Source organism: Hyaena hyaena, unplaced genomic scaffold (assembly GCF_003009895.1).
Source record: "Hyaena hyaena isolate Hyena2069 unplaced genomic scaffold, ASM300989v1 scaffold_108, whole genome shotgun sequence".
NCBI lineage: Eukaryota > Metazoa > Chordata > Mammalia > Carnivora > Hyaenidae > Hyaena > Hyaena hyaena.
In genome coordinates, this window is record NW_024080741.1 from 986482 (window position 1) to 1009282 (window position 22801).

The 22801-nt window shown below is 37.3% G+C and overlaps 1 protein-coding gene across 7 annotated transcripts in view; it reads right to left on the minus strand.

Moving 5' to 3' along the window:
- Positions 1–22801, minus strand: part of ERC1 (ELKS/RAB6-interacting/CAST family member 1) — a 485892-nt gene that overhangs the window by 24276 nt on the left and 438815 nt on the right. For 6 of the 7 annotated variants that reach the window (XM_039236306.1, XM_039236310.1, XM_039236309.1 and 3 more), the window contains one exon: positions 15220–15408. In XM_039236306.1, coding sequence (XP_039092237.1) covers positions 15220–15408 — 189 coding nt within the window. Of the gene's footprint in view, positions 1–25; positions 123–15219; positions 15409–22801 lie in introns of those variants that run through there. The other variant, XM_039236311.1, reaches the window with a different exon arrangement.

Sequence of the window (22801 nt, forward strand, 5' to 3'; positions counted from 1 at the left end):
ACTGTTATTTCCAAAGTTCCCAAGTTCCATTGGCTTTAAGTTTGCAGTGCCTGCACTGGTCATGTTTCTTTGATATCCACAGCATTAATTTTCTTCTTTGCTTCGTTGGGGGAGCATTATCTCTGCAAGATGACATTGGGGACGAGAGACCAGTGTTTAATGTACTGGACTGTAGTAATTATCAAGACTTATTAAAATTCCAAGATGGTAAATAATTACTCCTACAGGAGCTCTAGGGAATCAGAAGTGTTAACCTCTTCTCCCATGGGAACACTTTAAACACAAAGGAAAAAATGCAATTAGGGCAGCTAGAAAACAGTAAGATCTCTATAAATACAGAGCTTTGTAATTAAAAAATAGTCCATATTCATATTTTGGAACTCTAAAGAGTTTAGTGCAAGACCAAACTAATAAAAACAAAACAAAAAAAGATTCTTGCATTTTTTTGCTGCAAAGCCAAGGACACGTGAGACCTGAATTCAGAGTAGGTGTTTTCTGTTCACTTTTATTTAGTCCAGGTTAGTTGGGGGTAGGCACTAGTAATGGGGAGCAAGAACTATCCTAGGCAAGAAGTGGAGGGCAAGACCTGCAGACAAAACAGAAACAGGCGAATTCCCCTTCTCTGAGACAAGTTAAAAAACAAAATGGTTGGAGGGATCCTTTCTATCAAAAAAGGTTTTGGTCTAACAAGGTCTCCTTAACTTTTTCTCTCTCCACAAGCAAGATTATTCTACATCCTGCCCCAGACCTGTAGTTCTGTCCCTAGTAAAGTGAAGCCTTTCGTGTGCACACCATGTGCTACTCTCACAGTGGGGATGAGCTGCCGGTAATGGTTAATATCTGTGTAATTTCAACTACGTAACAGAGGTCCTTATCACTTTTATATTCAAATCCTCATTTCCTCTTCCTTTCCCCAACTCAGCTTTTGGGGACTTTATCAGCACTTAAGGCAGCAGTTTTGCGTCCTACGGCCCAGCTTAGCACCCAGTCAGCCCCTGTCCTCTCTCATGGTGTCTACCCAGCTCTTCCCTATCATCCTTTCCTTTTTTTTTTTGAACAAGTTTTCTCTGCCAAATTTTCCAACATATTTGAAAGATACTCTGCTTTTTGCAGAAAAAGGTTAATGGCAGCTGTCAGAAGGAGGAGAAAGTGCCAGACTGTGTGAGAGCAGAAAGGAGAGAAACAGTGAGGCTACTCCACAGGATTTTTCTCATAAATTTGTTCACACACACACACACACACACACTTCTCAAGCCCAATCTTGATACAGACACACATTTATCTTCGCAGCTCTGCAGTTATTTTTGCTGGATGGCTGGTCTTGCCTCTCTCAGCCTCTCACACTCTGCTGCTCTTAGTTTTTTGGACAAGAGTTCAACATCGGAGCTAAGGAAACAAGTTCAAACATCACAAAAAGAAGAAAACCAGATCAGAAACATTCATGCTGGGAACCAGAACAAAGTTTGTTGCCCCACAAAGAACCATTCTGTTTCTTTCTTTCTTTCTTTCTTTCTTTCTTATTTTCTCTTGCTGCTGCCCCCCGTCCCTTACCCCCCAACAGCTCATCAGTCCATGTGGCTCACTTGTGTGGTACAGCACTCTGCAGAGGCATTCAAGACAGGAGGATGAAATGTCACGTCGTCACTGATGACTGATGCACTCCCTGAGTGAGGGAGAGGACTTTTAGGTCCTGTGCCCAATACTGGCCTCAGCATTTAACCCCCCCTGATTCACCACCTTGAAAAGAGAGGGATACATGCCAAGGAGTGATTGATCAAAATCAAGAAAACAAATGGAAGAAGGAATCCAGGGAGAGGACAAGGTCTGAGCCAAGTTTTGGAACAATACTTCCCTGGAAATTAAAAAATGGGACAGAGTGCTGGGAAAGGGAGCTGGAATCCAAAGCTCCATGACTCACAGAGCAGGCTGGCTGATACAAGTTCATTCCAGTGTGGTCGGGCCCCTGATGGGAGGCTGGCACTCACGGTAGAGAAAAGGAATTTGTACTCTAGGGAGAAATTCCATCTTAAGTTTTAGCAGGATCTGCTTATCAGTCCAACTGCTTTAAAAAGTTAAAAAGTAGACTGGTAGTGGGGAATGATTTTCCTGTTTTCATTTTTTTATTCAAGTTCTTTTTAGTTTATTTATTTATTTTTAAATAATTTCTACACCCAACATGGGGCTCAAACTCAAGACCCTAAGACCAAGAGTCACATGCTTTTTCGACTGAGCCAGCCAAGTGCCCTTCTGTTTTCATTTTAACTATCACGGACGTATTATGTAAATGCACAGATCTTTAAGTGTACAATTTGACTAGTTTTGATAAATACATATACCCATATAACCATCACCCCAACAAAAACACAGAACATTTTCAACATCCCAGGAAGTTTCTTGTACTATCTTTGAGTCAGTTCCTACAGGAAATCAGTGTTCTAATTTTTACCACCATAGATTAGTTTATCTTGATCATAAATGTCATAATGAAATCACACATTAATTACATTTTATTTTGTATCTGGTTTCTTTTGTTTGATATTGTGTTTTTGAGATTCATTCATAAAGTTGCTTTTATTTAGTTCATTGTTGTTTACTGCTTAGTATCCCATTTCATGATATAAAATAATTAAAAATATCTGTTAATGAACACGTGGACTGTTTCTAGTTTTGGGCCTTTACAAATAAAGTTGTTACGAACACTCTTGTACACATCTTTTTGTGGACACATCTCTTGAGTTAGTAAGAAGGGAACTGCTGGATTATAGACAGGAGTATATCTAATTTAATAAGAAACTGCTAATGGCTTCCTAAAGTCTTGTACTACTTTAAATTCTCACCAGCAATGTATCAGAGTTCCAGTTGTTCCACTCCTAATAAGTGGTATTACCAGTTTTTCAATTTTAGCCATTTTTGTGGGACTGTAGCACAATCTCATTGTGGCTTTAATTTGTGTGAACATTTTTTCATATGCTTAATTTGTGTATCTTCTTTTGTGATTTATTCAAGTCTTCTGCCCATTTAAAATTACACCATTTTGTCTTTTTGTTACCGACTTTTAAAATATCTTTGCGATAGAAGTCCTTTGCTCAATACACACGCACGTGTGCACGCACACATGTAAAGTGAATGTTTTGATGAACGTTAAGTTTAAAGTTTTGCTAAGTCCAATTATTTTCATTTTTGTCTTATGTTTAGTGCTTACTGTCCCCTATGTCTGCCAAATTGGGGGTAATTTTAGTTATTGATGGGCCATTTGACTAACATCTGAAATTAAAACACATTTCTTTACTAAGGCCTAAAAACAACTACCCATTGCTAATCCTTGTTTATAAAGGCTCAATTTTAGAACCAAAAACACTGGCTTTATCTAAAATTCCAGGGCGACTAAAGTTTTAAAAATGAAAGTTGTACTTTCAAAAATATTCACATTCAACATATAGGTCATATATATTTACTGATGGCCTGAGATGATCTGTATCAAACGGGCACAATACTGACAAGTGTGTTGGGGTTAGGGAGGAGGCACTAAGTGTCTGGGACTCAACTTTAGTTTTTAAATCTCTCTGAAAGGCAATTCTACCACATCCCTTTGAAATTTATTCCATGTCCACAGATTTTTCCCTATGTTTAACTGAAATATTTCTTTCTGTTATTTAATATACTCTCTTATTCTGCCCTTAGATGAATGGAAAAAAGGGGAAACCTTTGGGCCCTCATCATTTAGACAAAAGCCTTCACCCTATAATTATGTTTAATTATACATTTAATTTCTCTGTGTAAGCTGCCCTTTTGAAACAATTGTTTATTTTTAAAAGAGTCCTACCTTCAACTTTTCAAGTCTTCTACCTAATTTATTTTTTGAGTTTGAGCTACAATGTCACATTCAAACACAGCTCTAAAATTCTGGGGGCTAGGGCTGTTCACATTCCCTTTACACTAGAATGACAGACAACCAGGACTGGAGGGGGAAAAAATCTGATTCAAATAATCTCCAAATGCTGAATTCCTTCTACAACCCAAGAGAGCAGCTTCTCCTCCAATAAGAACTGATTTCATATATGGCTATCCATTTTCTTTTTGCTGAGAGATCCAGTAAGTTCTTCTTTCTCCTAAACTAAAATCTACCTTATAATGTCTACCCACTGGTTGTGGGGTTACCCAATTAGTCTATATATAAAACATTCATTCTTTCTTTTTTCACAATTTTATTTATTTAAGTGATCTCTACAGCCAATATGGGGCTTGAACTCACAACTCTGAGGTCAAGAGTTGCATGCTCTTCCCATTGAGACGGCCAGGTACCATGCCCTCAGTCCCCAAATTCATTCTGTAACTGATTGCATCATCTTGTTGCTGTCTATAGATAATATTTTGGAGTTGTCTAGACTAATACACTTCTTAATATTTTCAATAAAGTACTCCATTTTCACAAGATGATGAAAATCTGAACCCCATATTTACTGACTTAAAATTTTAAAACTTTGTTATTTTGAAATAATTTCAAACTTATAGAAAAGTTGCAAGAATACAAAGAACTCTCCAACCCTTCATCCAGATTCCTTAACTGCTAACATTTTGCTATCTTTGCCTTTATCATTCATTTATTGTATCTCTATATAACTTTATGTTTCCTAATTATTAAGTTTAGATTACATATTGTTTGGCAGAAAAACACCTGTGCTCTTCTCAGTGCATAAAATCAGAAAGCATATAATGTTGATTTGTCCAGTAATGGTGATGTTAAACTTTAGTCACTTGGTTTAAATGGTACCTATTAGGTTTTTCCAATGTAAATTAACTAAAATAATTTTGTGCTAATTAAGTGAAATTTTTTGTGAAGAGATACTTTCAGACTATGTAAATACAAACTTTTACCTACTGTTTTTCACATTTATTGATGATCCTTGCCCAAAGCAGTTACTGCCATTATAGTTGCTAAATAGTGATTCTCTAATTACACCATTCATTCCACCTTTACTAGTTCACATTCTACTGTAGAAGACAGCTTTCCTTTCTCCCCCATTTGTTTATTCATTCATTTCTTCATACCAGTATAGATTCATAGATTTCTATTTTATCCAATGGGTTATAATCTGCTACTATCAATATTTATTTTGCTGCTCAAATTCTTCAAAAATTTGCCATTGAGAGCCCTATGTCCTTCTGAAATACATCACTGCTCTTAGAATACTTTCTGGCATAATTACAAGATGTTCTGGATTTATGCTGTACTATGCCACACATAGCCTTAGACTCTGTCAGGTCTCCAAGGAGTCTTGAATGCCTGAGTACTTGGGCAGCAATACTTAGGGTGTCCTTAAAATAATTTCTTTTGAAATGAACTCTGGTGTTATGATATTGTTGAGATGTTAAAAAAAAAAAAGGCTATGAAACTCATAGTTGTATATACTAGAAGGACGGTGAAGATGTTGCTTATAATTTGATTCTATATGAGGGCCCATGGGGTCTCTGGGTAGGTTTTAATTTTGCAGGATACTACAAACTGTGTAACTAATTAATTTTCTCTCTTGACAGTGCCTGAGAGAGCTCACTCCTGGATTCACCTCATTTGCCTTGATTAGCAGAATCACAAAGGTGGGGATGCAGAGTAGAGAACAGTTCTTTAGGAGATTCTGATATCCTCTATCATTTCAGAGAAGCACTGCTCCAGAACTATTCACTCAAATTGGAGTGCAGTAAAGTGTAGAACTGAATTTCTGGTTATTCATTCCATCCTTTTGGAACATGCTTCCCTTTAACCTCAATGCTGAGTGAATACAATACTGTGACTCTAACTTCTGATTTTATAGAAGTAAAAATGTATAATGTGAGCTAAAAAAAAGTTACCTGAAAGATAAAGTAATGATTGTTCTTTTGTGTATACAAGATATTTAAAAACAAGCCTTTTTTGGCCACAAACTCTCAAATGTGACCTGTACCAAATTTACTTGGTTGTTGGAACTTGACAAGATCACAGCTAGAGACGAAATAGCCTTAATTTCACTATTTGAACACTATATGCCTGGTAAAGTGTAGAGATAAAAAACCAAAAGAATAACACCCAAGTACTAAGTCTTCAAAATATAATTTGCATGTATCCATTCACCTGCAAACCAAAATACTGAAAGTATATACAATTAACTATAGGTATTCCCAAATGAATCAATTTATTCCTCAATGATTATATTGACTCTGGCCAGTAAAATCACAATACACACAATACACACAATTTATTCAAACCAGGATACTTTGACCCATGAACAATATTATGCTCCAACCTGGTTACCACATTCACTTTATATGAGCCACTGTGCTGGTGACAAGTTGAAAAGTTGTTCATTGTTGCAAGGAAATTATATTATACAAAACAGAAGTGTATGAATAAGAGAGCCATAGGAGACTTACAAATGTTTCCTGACCTCACTGTAAAGTTGAACACAATCACTTGAACCTATAAGAACGGTTATACATAGGAGTGTGGTCTTTCTAATATCTGTACCTACAAATATTTGGAGTGTCCCACTTTGTTACATCCTTCTGAAAACAAGGAACTGCTAAGTAATAATATAACCTTTTAAAAACATATATAATACTTATGTTAAACTCTTAATTATCCCTCCCAAATACACCAAGACCCAAATCCTCAAGCTCTAAGAAAGTAAGTCTGAATATTTAAAGCTTTGAATTGCCTGCATATACTGAAAAGTTTTAGTTGAAAAGTTTCCACAATTTTCACACAGTTCTATAATACTTGCCCCAAAAACCAATAATCTAACTCCTTGAGTAGATACTAATTGTATGTTAGCTAGTATCAATGTTGGATTCATGGAGACACTAACAAGAGTTCCTACCTAAGAGTTGTCAAGAAGGCTTGGCAAAGAAATGAAGGCACCTGGGGCGCCTGGGTGGCTGTCAGTTAAGTGTCTGACTTCAGCTCAGGTCATGATCTCATGGTTCATGAGTTCAAGCCATGTGTCGGGCTCTGTGCTGACAGCTCACAGCCTGGAGCCTGCCTCAAATTCTGTGTCTTCCTCTCTCTCTGCCCCTTCCCTGCTCACGCTCTGTTGCTCTCTCTCTTAAAAAGAAACATTAAAAAAAAAGAAAAACCAAAAAAGAAATGAAGGCACCTTATGTAGGAGAAGAAGGTAGAAGTGTACTGTGGGAAATAGAGACCTGTAATTTCCACTGTGAGCTGTGATTCTGGAAGATAACAGACAGTGGTCAAATATGGGACTAAAATAAAGAGAGATGATGTTCAAATATAAAATTGATCTTAATAAAACTTTTTCTTAATACTAGGCACTTTGTATCATAATTGCATTCTACTTTGAGACTATCTCAATCTATTTTTTCAAAGACAGCTTCTTTAGGGCTCCAGAACCATATGTAAAATGGTAGAAGATTCTTATTTATTTGAAAAAATGTCAACGTCTCTTTTTCCTCAATACTAAGTGACTAAAGCCTGGGATTAGTAAACAATAAAGAACAGAAAGGTGGTTTAAGTAGTATGATGCCACTTATTTCAAATTTGTATCATGCTAAATCACATTGCATATTGTTTATGGAAACAAATATGTGCATTATACAAAGGTAAAATGGGAATTGCAAAAATGTACACCAATTTAGAAAAGCAGTTGCCACTACAGATGAACAGGAAAAACATAAGACTTTAGCTATATTAAAAAAAGCTCCGAAGGGGTGCCTGAGTGACATATATATATATAATATAAAAAATGGCAACTGTAGGTTTTCTCAATTTCTGCAAAACATTTTTGTGATTCTTAAAATATGTATACTTAAGACTGTTTTCTTAGATCACAACATGGCTACAAATGATAGGAAGCTTGAAATGAAGAAAGCACAGGTGTGACTAGAGATTTAGGGTCAGACTTTTTCATGTTCAAGATTCTAGAACAAGGGAAAATTCCAAGGTTGATGTGGAACTCAACAGGCAGAGTCTTAGAAAAATATTAACTGAAAATAATGAGCCTGTAAATAGTAATAACTATCATCTACCGTCTATGATCTCCCATGAAGCTGACACCAGTAGCACATGACAGTGATGTATATATGCTTGCCTGTCACACATGTAGCCACCTATCAAGTTCAATCCAATGAAAACAAATATATCACACCAAAGACAACTCCAAAGAGTATAAAATTTGGGGGCAGACTTACAAAACCTCAAAAATTAAAAGTCATTGCTATGAACAATTTCAAGGCAGAGCCTAGAAAGGATATTTCACATTCTTCCATCTAGCTCTTCTATAATTATCATTAAACTATCAACCTACTGATAGGTTGAAAAAAAACTTTAATAGTTCTATGCATATACATAATCTTCTGCCTTTCAAAAAAGGGATACTTTTATTGGAGTAAGTCCATGCCAGTACTATGAACATAGCACGAGAAGTAAAAACGACATCAATCCTCGTACTTCTAAATAGACCATCAGATAATTCTGTACAATGATAAGACTTTACTTCCTATTCTATTGGCTGTTACATGTGTTAGTTAGAAAGATTAGGGGCAGAGGGGGAATCCCGAGATAGGCCTACCTCTGTGATAGAGAAGTGGGGCCTGGCAAGGTTTGAAGGTAGAGCAGTAGCACTACAGAAATCTATCCACAGTCTAGACCCTGTCTGAGCACAAGTGGCAATGGCTGCCATGAGAGGACAGGCACACAAGACCCACTTGCACCCTGGACTCTTCTGGGATATAAAGCAAGAATAGTGTGCTAGGGAAGGGAAGAAACCCTTCAATGTATAGAGGCTGATCCTGCTTTGACAAGAAAAGTAGTGTGTGCTGAGGGCAGGGCAGGACAACTCATGGCCCCTGTTCCTAGGCAAAGACTGACTGACACTACAATAGTAAAAAATGTAACCTATCTTTTGCACTGACACTAGGCAAAGGAATCTATCACCAGAGAAGAGACAGGAAGTCCACTATACCCCCAAATTCTGAACTGATTCAAAGCAGAAGTCTGCTGCTCCTGGAGAGAGCAGGAAATCTGTCTGTAGTCTAGACCTTGCACTGAAGAGTAAGGAGAACTGTCTGTCATTGAGGTGGGGCAGGAACATTTGAAACGGGGCTGCCTAAGGCTGTGTCTGGAGCAGAAAAATGAAGAAACCTCCCTTGACCCAACCATGAATACTGGACTGAGTAACAAGAGCAGTCTGCTACTTGGAGAAGGGCAAGAGCATAAAGAGAGAGCCCTCTGTGACACAAGCATGAGAACAAAGTAGGAAAATAAAAAATCAATACTATAGAACTTACATTAAAGATATGATAGTGGCAATTCACTGGAAAATTTAAAGCCTGTGGTGCAACGAAGTAACAACCACACATACACACACACACACACACACACACACACACACACAACACTCAAATCCAGCTCAATTACTGACTTACTTGACTCAGTTCCCAACGCTAATGGCCTGATGGAAGAGGAATGCCTATTTCCAGACATAAATATTACTGACTTCAGTTTCAACTGTGTTTTTACATACAGCATTTATCATTTAAGAGAAAAAACTATGAAACACAAAAAACGCAAGTGAACCTGAAGACAGATCAACAGAAATTATCCAAATTGATAGTAGGAACTTCTAAATATAACATGAAAGACAAAACAAAACAGATATCCAAGAAATGTGGGACATGATAAAATGACCTAACAAATATACAACAGTTATAGAAGGAGAAGAGAGAAAGGGGCAAAGACATATTTGAAGAAATAATGGCCAAGAATTTTCTAAAATTAATGAAAGACAACAAAATGCAGGTCCAAGAAACTCAGAGATCCAAAACAGGATTTTAGTCCAAACAGGAAATACAAAGAAAAGGACAAGTAGGCACACTACTTTCAAATGGTTGAAAACAAAAGATAAAAAGAAAATCTTGAAAGCAGAGGAAAAAAAGGAAATATGACAAAGTATATATTTGAATATAAAAGACTTTTCATCTGAAACTATGTAAGCCAGAAAAAAAAAAAATGTAACAGCATCATTATTCAAAAACAGAACAGTCAACCTAGAATTCCATATCCTGAGAAGAGTATCTTTCAAAAAGAAGGCATATTAGTTTGCAAGGTTGACATAACAATACCACAGACTGGGCAGTTTAACAAAAGAAATGTATTTTCTCATAGGTCTCGAAGTTAGAAGTCTAAGATCAAGGTGTTGGCTGGGTTGGTTTCTTCTGAGGCCTCTCTCCTTGGCTTGCAGATGACTGCCTTCTTTCTGTGTCTTCACATGTTTTTTTTCCTCTGTGATCACATACCCCTAGTGTCTCTCCATATGTCCTAATCTCCTCTTCTTATATGGAACCAGTCAGACTGGATTAGGGCCCAAACTATCAGTCGCATTTTAACTTAATTACTTCATTGATGGCTCTATCTCCAAATACAGTCACATTCTGGGAGGTAGGGCTTCAATATAAAAATTTAGGGGTACATAATTCAGCCCATAATACCCTACCTCCATGTGTTTCTCACATGCAAAACTCATTTACCCTCATTACAATAGCCCAAAAGTCTCTTTATTTTTTTTTTAAGATTTATTTTTAAGTAATCTCTATACCCAACTGGGGGCTCAAATCTATAACCTCAAGATCAAGAGTCCTAGGCTCCTCTGATTGAGCCAACTGGGCATTCCCCAACAGCCCAAAAGTCTTAACTTATTTCAGCCTCAACTCTAAATTGCCAATCTTATCTAAATATTATCTAAGTCAAATGTGGACAAGACTCCAGGTATGATTCACCCCAAGGAAAAATTCCTCTCTAGATGTGAACCTGTTGAAACCAGACAAGTTATCTACTTCTAAAATACAATGGTGGGACAGGCACAGGGTATTCCAGAAGGGATCATAGGTCCCAAGCAAGTTCAAAACTTTGCAGGGCAAATTCCATTATATTTTAAGGCTTGAGATTAATCCTCTCTGGCTGGATGCTCTGTCCTCCAGGCCCAGGGGGGTGACAACTCCACCCTTCTGGCCCTAGGTGACAGCCTAGCCTATTGAAACCTAGGAGGTAGCCTTGCCCTCTGGAACAAAGGAGGGAGAGATAGCCTTTCCTCCTAGACCTGTGCCCTCTGGGTTGGTGGGATATATACTGTCTATAAGAAACTCATTATACATATAAAGACATAGATAGCTTAAAAGCAAATATATGGAAAAAGATATACCATACACTCACTAATCTAAAAAAAGCTAGAAGAGTTATGTTAATATCAGGCAGAGCACATTTCAACGCATGGAATACCACCAGATTTCAAGAGAGACATTATGTAATGATAAAAATCAATTCATCAAGAAGATATGATAATCATTAATATATATGCACTCAAAAACAGAGCTTCCGAATATATAAAGCAAAACCAGTAAATAAGACTTATAAATAAGCAAATCCAAATATTTAGTTGATATGGTAGCCAGTCTCTAAGAGGGGTAATGAAACAAAACAATTGCAGGAAATCTTCAGATAAAAGGTTAATTTCTATACGCCAGGTGGTTGCGGATTATAGGATTATGACTCAGGATGAGTCTGAAGAGTTCCTGACATCAACAGTCAGATTATTCAAAGCTACTGAATGGCACTGAGGAAACTGTCTTGGGTTGCCAAATAAATAATCAGCTAAGTATATAGTAAACATTCTCCATACATGTAGTATTCTGCTAGGCACTTTAGAAATAGAAGACATGATTCTGGCAGTGAAGGAACTTTCCTAGTTGGAGAAATAAGAATCTCAAATAAGAAATACAAACTAGTAAATTATGCAGAACTCACTAGGATTCACTCACTCATTTAAGTTACAGAGGAAATGGTATTTGTTGATGTGGGGCTAATGTTAAGATGAAAATTATATAGTTCATGTCTTCAATAGACAGAAAGCCTAGAATGGGAAGATAGATATGAAAACAAGTAAGTGTATCATAGGTACCACAAAGACTCTGAAGAGGGAGCAGCACATTCTGCCTGGGGTTTCAAGAAAGGATGCATAGAGGAAATGATGTCTGAGCTAAGCTTAAAAATGCAGATTCCTGGAGCACGTGGCATGGCTCAGCTGGTTAAATGTCTGACGTCAACTCAGATCATGATCTCATGGTTCGGGAGTTTGAGCCCTGCACAGAGCTCTCTGCTGTCAGTGCAGAGCTGGCTTCAGATCCTCTGTCCCCCCTTCTCTCTGTCCCTCCCCTGCCCTCTCTCTCTCTCTCTCCAAAAAATGAATAAACATAAAAAACCCCTCAGATTTCTATTTAGGTGCTGCCTAGGAAGACAAAGTGGGGAAAGGCACATTAGGCACAAGGATCAATATGAGCAAAAGGGCAGAAGTATATAAACTGTAAATAGTTTAAAATTAAGTGGCTGGCTATGCTTCAGAGCTAGGATGAGAAGAGGTGTGCATTTAATAAATAAGCCAAATGAAAGAAAGTCTTGTAGGACATGATAAGGAGTATGGAATTTACCCTGTCTTCTTCTGTCTCTTATTCATTCAACAAATATTTACTGAGCAGCTACTATTTGCTAGGCATCTTTCTTGCTATAGAGAAGTCTCCTGTCTTGTCCCCATGAGGGTGTTGCTGGGGGGAACATGGTACAGTGCAATACACTGGACACATAGAGTTGGATAACAAATGTCAGTTGCAGAAGACTCTACATCCCCCAAACAAAAATGTAAACAGAAGATATACATGTAAAATAAACCAATGGGCGTATCTGGCAGTGATTAGTGTCATATGTTTCTCGGGCTTCAAACACTAAAGTCAAACCTTGATCATAATATTTTCAGAGACAAATCATTTTGTAGTATTAGGGGTCATCTTTTTCAATAGCCTGCATTTTCCCCTTATATTCTTATTTGCAGTGAGGTAGAAGAAAATTGGTTGGTTTCTCCACTAATCTTTTTTTTTTTTGTTAACGTTTTACATATTTCTGAGAGAGAGAGAGAGATAGCGTGAGCAGGGGAGGGTCAGAGAGAGAGGGAGACACAGAATCTGAAAAAGGCTCCAGGCTCTGAGTTAGCTGTCGGCACAGAGTCTGATGCGGGGCTCGAACCCACAAACTGTGAGATCATGACCTGAGCTGAAGTCGGATGCTTAAATGACTGAGCCACCCAGGCACCCCTCCACCAATCTTACAGATGGTAGTGTTGGTTGCTGTATTCCTTTACAGACAACCTAAGTTCCCTGTTTCCCAGGTTTTCCAGGGAAGCCTGCTAAAGATAAAACTTCACACTCCTCAAGCAATAACTTCAGTGACTGGAGCACTTTCTCAGTCAAGAAGAAACATATTGACACAATTCATGAATGTGAGCAAAACTGTTTCGGTGATGACAGTAGCTTGATTGTAACACTATGTGTAATGGCAAGTCTATTAGTAAATTCCTGGTTTCATTCATTCAAAACTTTTTGAAAAATTCTTAGTTCAAAATTTTTGATTTTGGAGATATTTTTTCCCCCTTAGGAAGACTGATTTAAGTCCATTCAAGCATATTTGAAAAATGGAACTAAGTTAAAATAGTTTTTTCATTTCAAAGACAAACTGTTATACAAAGAAATAATTTAATGCCAATTAAACTTTGATACATCATTATGTCAGTGCTTTAAGAAGCATTGTTCTGTAAAATTTTGAAGTAAAAGTTTTTAAAATAAAAAAATTTAATGTTTGAGAGATACACACACAATGTGAGTGGAGGAGGGGCAGAGAGAGAGGGGGAGACGTAAAATCTGAAGCAGGCTCCAGGCTGAGAGCTGTTAGCACAGAGCCCGATGCAGGGCTCGAACTCACAAACTATGCGATCATGACCTGAGCTGAAGTCAGATGCTTAACTGACTGAGCCACACAGGAGCCCCTAAAGTAAAAGTTCTGAAAATTAACTAGCCATGCATTCTGCTTCCAGTGGGCTTTCAGCTCCATCTTCACTACATGGTTATTAATATCCATAGGAGCTGTTAGGAATCCAATTTCATTCTGTCCTTTGGATTTTTTTCTCTTTCAAGAAGATAGAAATTAAAATTTCTGTGGTAATGTGCTACACTTGAGAGGTAGGCCTTGCTTTTTTATACTCATTAAATACGTAAGGTAGGTAACTAATTAGGCTGTTAAATATGTGTACTATGAGGCAATATCCATACTGGGAAAACTAAGTACAGCTGTAAGACTCCAGTCTGCATTTCTTGATTTGTGGGTTGATATTGCTGTCTTTAACATTATACCATGGAAGGATCTGTATTTAACACAATTTTCCTTCATACATTATGAGTAAACAAATAGTGCTTAACAAATAGCAAGGATTTAGCTGGACAACAGCAGATAGCTTTGAAATTCTGGAGAATTTTAGTAAATTGACACCAGCAGTGCACTTAAGTCTCATTGCTGGTATGATCATAGCCTAGTTAGGGATATTGTAAACCCCATCTGTAAACTAGGAACAAAAGGAGCTTAGAGTTAATGTTTTATAAACTGTTCTCTTTCTATGTGTTTATTCAATTTTACTTTCCTTCACTTTCTAGTGATGTCTGATCTCCATAGCTATCTTCATTCATTTTTATGTTTCTTTTATTCAGTTTCTGGGTCCAGGCTAGCCTTTCTTTATTGAACAAAAAAAAATAAATAAATAAAATCACAATATGAATATAAGAGAATTACTGGATACTTACAGGCAACAGCAGGCGAAAATATAGCATGGGAAGCAACATAAACTAATTCATCTAATGGTTCTTTTACTTAAAAACTTAGTGTGTTGTAACCCACTGTTCCCTAGAGACAACTAAAGATAAATACTACTGACTTGTCAAGAATCCTTTACCCAAGTATCCTTAACTCAGATTTTCCTTCAGCGGCCATAATTATCAGTGGTCATCACTTCTATGAATTAACATATGGCAAGTTAGCAGACTGTCCTTAACCCTCTCCTTTCTGAGCAGCCCATTTTTGATACTTGAGCAAGTCACAATGAGGGAAGAATAAAGTGGTACTTCTTGCAAATGGTAATTCCTATTATCGTTGAAGAACAGATAATAAAATAATAAAGATAAATATAGATAAATATATAAATAAAGATAAGTAAATAATAAAGTTAAATAAAGATAATAAAAATTCTTTGCTAAGAATCATGAATCTGGACACTGAATTTCCTAAGGTAGCTCCTATTACATCAATCTAAATAGCAGCTGAATTTTAACAGGGTCTTGTCAAAGTTCAAGTAAGAGACTTACCTGTTCCTGGGTCATCTTCTGCAGCTCATTCTCCCAAGCTGCCTGGTCATCGTCCAAGTTATAGGAAGCTGGTGGAGTGAGTCCACGAAGGATCAGGGGGTCTCGGTCATGGCAGAGGGCTGTCAGGTGTCCAATATACAACTTTAATTTGCTTCTATTTTGGTCAAGTTCTAAGAGGGGCTGGATGATCTGAAGCAAAAAAATTGAGGAAAGTCAAGATCAATCTGAAACCAGAAGTTCAAATCTGAAACCAGAAGTTCAAATATTTTTATGTCTCCCAAGTCAAAGAAAACTGACCAAAGATTCAAGCTCCTCTAATCAGCACTGAAATCTTCAGGATTATACAAAGATACAGTTTCACACACTTGCACATTTACACTGTCGCACCCAACCAACCCCCCCCCCCCTCGCCCTCCTTCTGGGAGACAGGTAGAGAATGCTGGCTTACTCTACCAACAGAGAGAGTTCCGTATTTAGGCAGTGGATTAAACACAGGACTAACTTGTTTTTACACAGATGACATTCCTGATACAGAAAGACTCCAGTTACCTCATGATTTCTCTTCCCATTTATTTATGAGTGGTTACAAAAAAACATGCTATTTAAATTTGCTCACTGAAAGCCTGGACAACATACACCTCATGTGTTCCTTCACCTCCTGGAATGGAAGAAAAATTCTGTCTTTGGAGAAGGTACAAGTTTTTCTTGGCCATGAGATGTGATGAGTGAACTCATTACTAAATCTGCCTCATCCTGGCTTAAGTTCCCCTCATTCATTTCACAGAGGTATCCAATATTCTTTTTAAACAGTGATTGATAAATCCTTATATAACACCAAACACCTGACTCACAGCCAAGGACTCTCAGAAATTCTCTCAGTTGTAACACCAGTTTGATGTTTTCCTTGAAAAACAGTCCTGCACTTTTTTTTTCCTTTTCTCTCTCTTTTTTTAAAGCGTTCCCTTTACCCTGGATGAGTAACTATCCTCTTGGCTCCATTTGGAAGCACATGACAGATGACTTCTGCCCCAGAGCTTCATTTGACAGCTCTCAAGACAATACTCTAGTTGGGTATCTGGTAGTTGGTCAAAGCCTGGTGCATTTAGGAAGAGTTGGGTCAGATCTCACATCTCAGAACAATGAAATGTTAGAGCAGCACCTGCTTGATACATAGCAGCTGTGAGAGCTGCGAAGCTCCACCAAAATGCTGGCCATTCTCAAAATGTTCCCAGGGCTTACAAGGCAGAGGTCCGCACCTGCTGCATGTCACTAGGCTGGCATTTTTCATGCACAGGACACCTCTGACCCACCTAATGAATAAAGAAGCTCAATAATCTTCATTTACAGAAACAAGGACTGGGATTACTTTCAAATCGTTGTCACGATTTCTCCCTGGTCTCCTCAGAGGCCTGCTCCTGCTGCTTTCCTCTATTTCTCTTTAAGAGTTTAAATGAATAAAGTTTTAATATTTTTAATGAAACCAATAATTATTTTATTCTGAAAAGTACGGGGAAAAGTATAAAAGAAATAACAAAATAGGCTACAGGTATTCCCATTTGCAACGGTGGTGATTTTTTTCTCAGTCTTCTAATAAACGTATATAAATCGACTTTAACTGTATCACACTTCATATTTTGCTTGATACACTGTTTATTTAATGTTATAAACATTATGAGTACTATTCAAACATTACCTTTTCCTGGAAAAACGTGGTTTTTAACGGTGGCTTTATAAATATATCACATTTCCTCTGTTTCTAATATTACTCCCATGAAATAATTAAGAGAGGGAAGAGCCAGGGGCACCCAGATGGCTCAGTCCATTAAGCATCCAACTTTGGCTCAGGTCATGATCTCATGTTCATAAGTTTGAACCCAGCACTGGGCTCTGCACTGACAGTGTGGAGCCTGCTTGGGATTCTCTCTCTCTCCCTCTCTCTCTGCCCCTCCCCAACTTGTGCTCTCTTTTTCTCTCAAAATAAATAAATAAAAACTAAAAAAAAAATAAAGAGAGAGAGAGAGGGAAGAGTCAGGGCATAGTGGCTAAAACAATCTTTAGCTTACTAAAGAGATCAGAGTTCAGAGTGTAAGCCTATCTAGTATTACATATTATAGAAGTTGAAGCCTGGCTAAACAAGTCAGAGAAAGTAAATTAGCATTATTTTATTTTTTAAACTCATACACACAATTCTATAAGGATAAAGGTTAAACACTTAGGTGCTGGTGTGGAAGACTCTTGGGTTCTATAAGAGACTGCTAATGAGCAGGGTCATGGTACCAGTTTGTGCTGGCATTTCCTACCGATGATAAACATAGTAACACTGTCAATCACAGAAAGAAGGGGTTGTTTCAATGAAGCAGAGGATTTAGAAAGTGGGGAAGTTGGATAATTTTTCACTACCACCACCAATCTCTCAAAAAGAATTATATTTTATTCTGGCCATAAATGTATACTCACTGCAGAAAATTTTATAAAGAATTCTAAAGCATAATCTTTAAAAGCAATTTAAAAGCAGTATTCCCTTAAATGCATGCACACTTTGCATTTCAATAACTGTCTAATCATGGTAAAAGAACCATAACACACCACATTCCTACGGCCTCCATGCAATGTAGCCCTATTTCATTTGTTGTTGTTTGTTGTTTTAGCTTGGCCTGGTCTTTCATTGATAAAAAATTTTGGCGGGAGGGGAGGGGGAATTCACTTATGGGGATTTCCACTTATTCCCATTCTGTGTGTGTGAGTGTGTGAGACTATAGATGTTATCACATATGGGCTGCAAGGCTGAAAAAGCTGATATCTTAGGTAATTAATGTTTGAATAAGCAAACTGACATGAAAGAATATGACCACAGAGGAAGGAGACAAAGTGATAAATGGTAGTAATGGAAAAGTCAAATTTCTGATAGTAAATGGCATTTAGAAAAATACTGTTTCACTACTATATGACTTGATACAAAAAAATTTATTCTTCAGGCCTTGTTCTTAAAGATAAATTTAAAATGATTTAAATGCATTTCATGTTGAAGTGCTAACTGATTAAAAAACATGACAGTTTTTTGCACTCCATAATTCTTCAAAGTCCAAATTGAAAGTTAAAAAATGATGGAATTTGAAATTCTTTCCAGGATAAAAACTCATTCCATGCAATAGCCCACATGTCTGTCCTTTCTTCCCATGGCAAAGGGAATTGCTTTAAAAAGACAAAACAAAACAAACCCACAGAGCTTACTATGTGAAAGCCTAGGAAACAGCCCAACTAGCACAGTTCTCAAATCTACCCTCTAAAAAAAATCACTTTGGCCTCTCTGGGACACATTTAACCACGTCAATCATGTGGGAAATGCCCTTATCTCTTCCTTTCCCCTCTATCTGACTTAGGCAGGCCACTTAGAAATTGCATTTCCCACAAGGTAGAACTGCCACTGCCTAATCTCAAGAGGGAAGAGGGACACTTGTCAAGTAGAATGAGGATGCCTTACAGGATCTGTAAGTTATGTCTTTTGTCCACATACAACCTCAGTACACTGGTGAGAAGTCCTAATAAAAACTATCAGAAATGTAGTCAGGCCTAAAGCTTAGTTCCATAGCTATGCAGAAAAACAGTTATATACCTTTTCTGCCAAAAAGAAGTTAAAAAATGAACTTATCTAGATAATTTCTGCTTGTATCAGATGTAATGCCAAAAGGCAATGTTCCCCTAATCCTTATTTACCAAAAATTGTTAAGGAAAAGAATTTAAATTACAAAAAGGGATAAGATGTTTTTGGTTTACCTACTGATAGCTTTGTTTCTTCTCAAAAGGATTTATTTGCTTATGTACAAGATTCTCAAACTGACTTCAGAGGCCAGCATTCGATGACATAAGGTGACAGAGGACAGTGATCTTCTAAGGTATTTATTTTAACCTCCTTTCCACTTAAGTGAGATTAGATGGGTGAAGGTCTTTTGGAAAACAGACGAATTGCTCCTGTATTGTTCAATGTAGATTATAACTGAAAATTCCACTTTTCCATTTCTGCAACCCATTTATCTATGATATCTGAACACATTTTCTTAGACCATTTGACTCTTCAATATCAGAATGGAATGTGCAGAGTGAAAGACTTTTAACCAGTACATTATTTAGCCTGCTTTTCTCTTCCTCCTCTACTGTCTGTTTGTCAGACACTTACTCTAAGTATGGGTTAGTTCGTTGTAACACATTCTAGGCTGGTTTTATTTAAAATTTTTTTTAATTTACTTATTTATTTTGAGAGAGGGTATGAGAACATGAGCTGGAGAGGAACAAAAGGAGAGAAGAGAGAGAATCTCAAGCAGGCTCTGCACTGCCAGTGTGGAGCCCGATGGCAGGGCTTAAACCCACAAATTGTGAGATCATGACCTGAGCTGAAATCAAGAGTCAGAGCTTAACCAACTGAGCCACCCAGACACCCACCCTAGGTACTCAGTTTAAAAAGCAATAGTGTACCTTCATCATAAAGGCTGAATGAATAGGTACTGATTATTATTTAGAACTTAAATTTTGGGGTAACTAATATTTTGTTGTTGGGAAGATACCATTATTTATTATTTATTTACATTATAGTAGTCTTCATACCCAGTGTGGAGCCCAACGCAGGACTGAACTCATGACTCTGCGGATCAGTACCTGAGCCGAGATCAAGAGCTGGATGGTTAACCAACTGAGCCACCTAGGCACCCTAAGAAGATGCCATTTTAAAAAAATATTTTATTTTATTTTTGAGAGAGAGAGAGAGTGAGTGAGCATGGGTTGGGAAGGGACAGAAGGAAAACGAGAGAGAGAGAATCTCAAGCAGGCTCCATGCCCAGTACAAGCCCAATGTGGGGCTTTGATATCATGACCATAAGATCATGACCTGAGCCAAAATCAAAGCCACCCAGACATCCCAAGAAGATGCCATTTTTAAAAAATGTTTGTTTATTTTTGAGAGAGAGCAAGCAAGTAGGGGGGAGGGGCAGAGAGAAAGGGAGACAGAAAATCTGAAGCGGGCTCTGCACTGATGGCAGAGAGCCCAATGTGGGGCTTGAACTCAAGAACCATGAGATTATGACCTATCTAAGCTGAAGTCAGATGCTTAACTGACCGAGCCACCCAGATGCTCTGAAGATGCCATTTTTAAAAAAGCTAACATTTATTGATCATTTACTGTGTTCCTGGCAAACTATTTTTATATTCACTGTGATTCTTCTGTGGCTAACTGACTATCCTTAATTGGCTACAAACTCTTCTTGTTCTTTGTATCTGCTGCTGAAGTCTTCAGAGACAGGTTCACCTGTCCATATGTTAATGGCAAAAATGCCAGATAGTTTTGATTTCTCATTGGGTCACCATTACACTTCTGTCCCCCAATGTAGGCGTATCAAGAAAGTCTCAGAACAACTAACATATTAACTTCCCAGAGACATTAGTCTCTTAATTGCATTTTTGTCTAGAGATTGCAGCAGAGCTAACTCTGAAAAGTAAAAAAAGAAGCAAGAAAATAAAATTCATCAGTCTAGTCTCAAAGTCTCCCCCCCCGCCCCCATAACTAAGTTTATCTTCTTGGCCAATTATATACTTCAGGATAAGAAAGATGAAGGCTAGTGTTAAGTCTCTTTACAAAAGTTTGGAGTGTTGTGTTATATTTTCACTTAAATGAAGTTATTTTGTGAAAGAATAGAGTTCTTTGAAAAAATATAGTATATCAAATGACAAATATTGAAACTAAAAAGCTATATAATTCACTTAACAAACATTTAGTGAATGCCTTCGTGCCATGCCATATCCAGTTTTAGCTGGTAGGAATATTAAGAATAAGGTGTGGTTCTATTCTACATTAGTTCCATGAAATAATGGAACTAGTGTGTTGAGTGTATATAAGAATTGAAATGCATAAATTCATGATTTATCTGTAAGTTTACTTTTGAACTTTACTTCAGGCAAACAAATTGCTAAATAAACCTCTCTGCCATGATTTGAAGCTTAGTTTAACTTCGTCTTCGTATATAAGGGTATAAAAATCTTTTTTATTCTTAATGGTCTCTGAGATCCAACTTTTTTTTGTTTTAAAAAAGTTTTTTTAATGTTTATTTATTTTTTAGAGAGAGAATGCAAGCAGGGGAGGGTCAGAGAGAGAGGGAGACACAGAATCTGAAACAGGCTTCAGGCTCTGAGCTGTCAGCACAGAGCCCGATATGGGGCTCAAACTCACAAATCATGAGATTGTGACCTGAGCCGAAGCTGAACGTTCAACTGACTGAGCCACCCAGTCACTCCTAGATCCAACCTCTTAATTAGCCTTCTCATCTGAAGCCCAAACAGAAGGACAATTAATGATTCCCTAAATGTTTTTGGTGGTACAGTACTTACCCATTTTCAACCCTATCAAATAGAAAAAATACATACTCTTGGGAATGGCCCTCATTCAACACTTTTCCTGCAAGAGATAGAATAGCTTTAGACTTACTTTGTGCTTAGAAGGCTAGTAGCTGAAAAACAATTCTAGCATGGCATAGCTGCCTTTCTTTTGGGGGTAAGTCAGTAAACTTCCAAAATTTCAAGAAAAATTAACAGATAACCTAAAGTTAAAGGCAAGAAACTTAACCCTTACCCTACTTATCCTTAACCCTTAACTCACTGAACAAGCTCCAAATCCTAAACCTTATTTCATAACTATTTTTCATGTTTAACTATTTGACTCCCCAAATTTTATAGAATGTGACTTTCCTGCATTTATCTCCTAAACCAAAAATAAAAATCATGACAACAGCAAAACAATCCAGAATACTGTTTATATCATAAATATTTTCTATGTACCTAAAAGAGGAGTTCTATAGTAAGCAGAGTTCCTTCTTTGGCCTCCCGTACAGATGACCTACTATTACTACTACTGTTAATGAAATATTCGGACTGGGGAATCACTTAGGCTCACTTAACCCTTCCACTGTGTTATCTATATACTGGTGACAAAGATTCTCTCTAACCAAACTTTAGTTAGCTTCTCCCTGAGCTCTCTTCTCAAATGGCCCTTATTTGTGTTCATCTCTACAATGTCTACCTCTATTGAGAATTCTACTAAACTGGTTTATTATCAAGAATCTCTCATCCTTGATATCTGATCACCCTCAATATATATTTAGGTTCCTCATCCTCCACCATTCTCCAGGTGATGTCTGATTATGCTGCCTTTAGTAAGGATCCTGTTAGGTCAGTTTAGCTAGACTGCACCCTTATCCCTCATGTTTTGTCTTGTTAAGTGTCTGTACACTGACCCCAACTTCTTGGCCACGAATCTCCAGTTTTCCCCATTGTATTCAATACTGAGTAAAGGAAAGGAATAGTAAATACTCAGTTATCACTAGGTGTTCAGGCTCAGGGACTACTGGGTCACTGAGATGAATACATGTTAATCAGAAATCTTACTACAAACAGAAGTATCTAGTTCTTAAAGTAAAAACTCTCTCCAAAGTTTTTAGATTTTAAAAGCTTTATATGCCTATGAAACTGCAAAAGGCTACAGGTTTTGAAGTACAAATAAAAGTAATATAATAAAAAAAATGCTATAATCATTTTTTAAAAT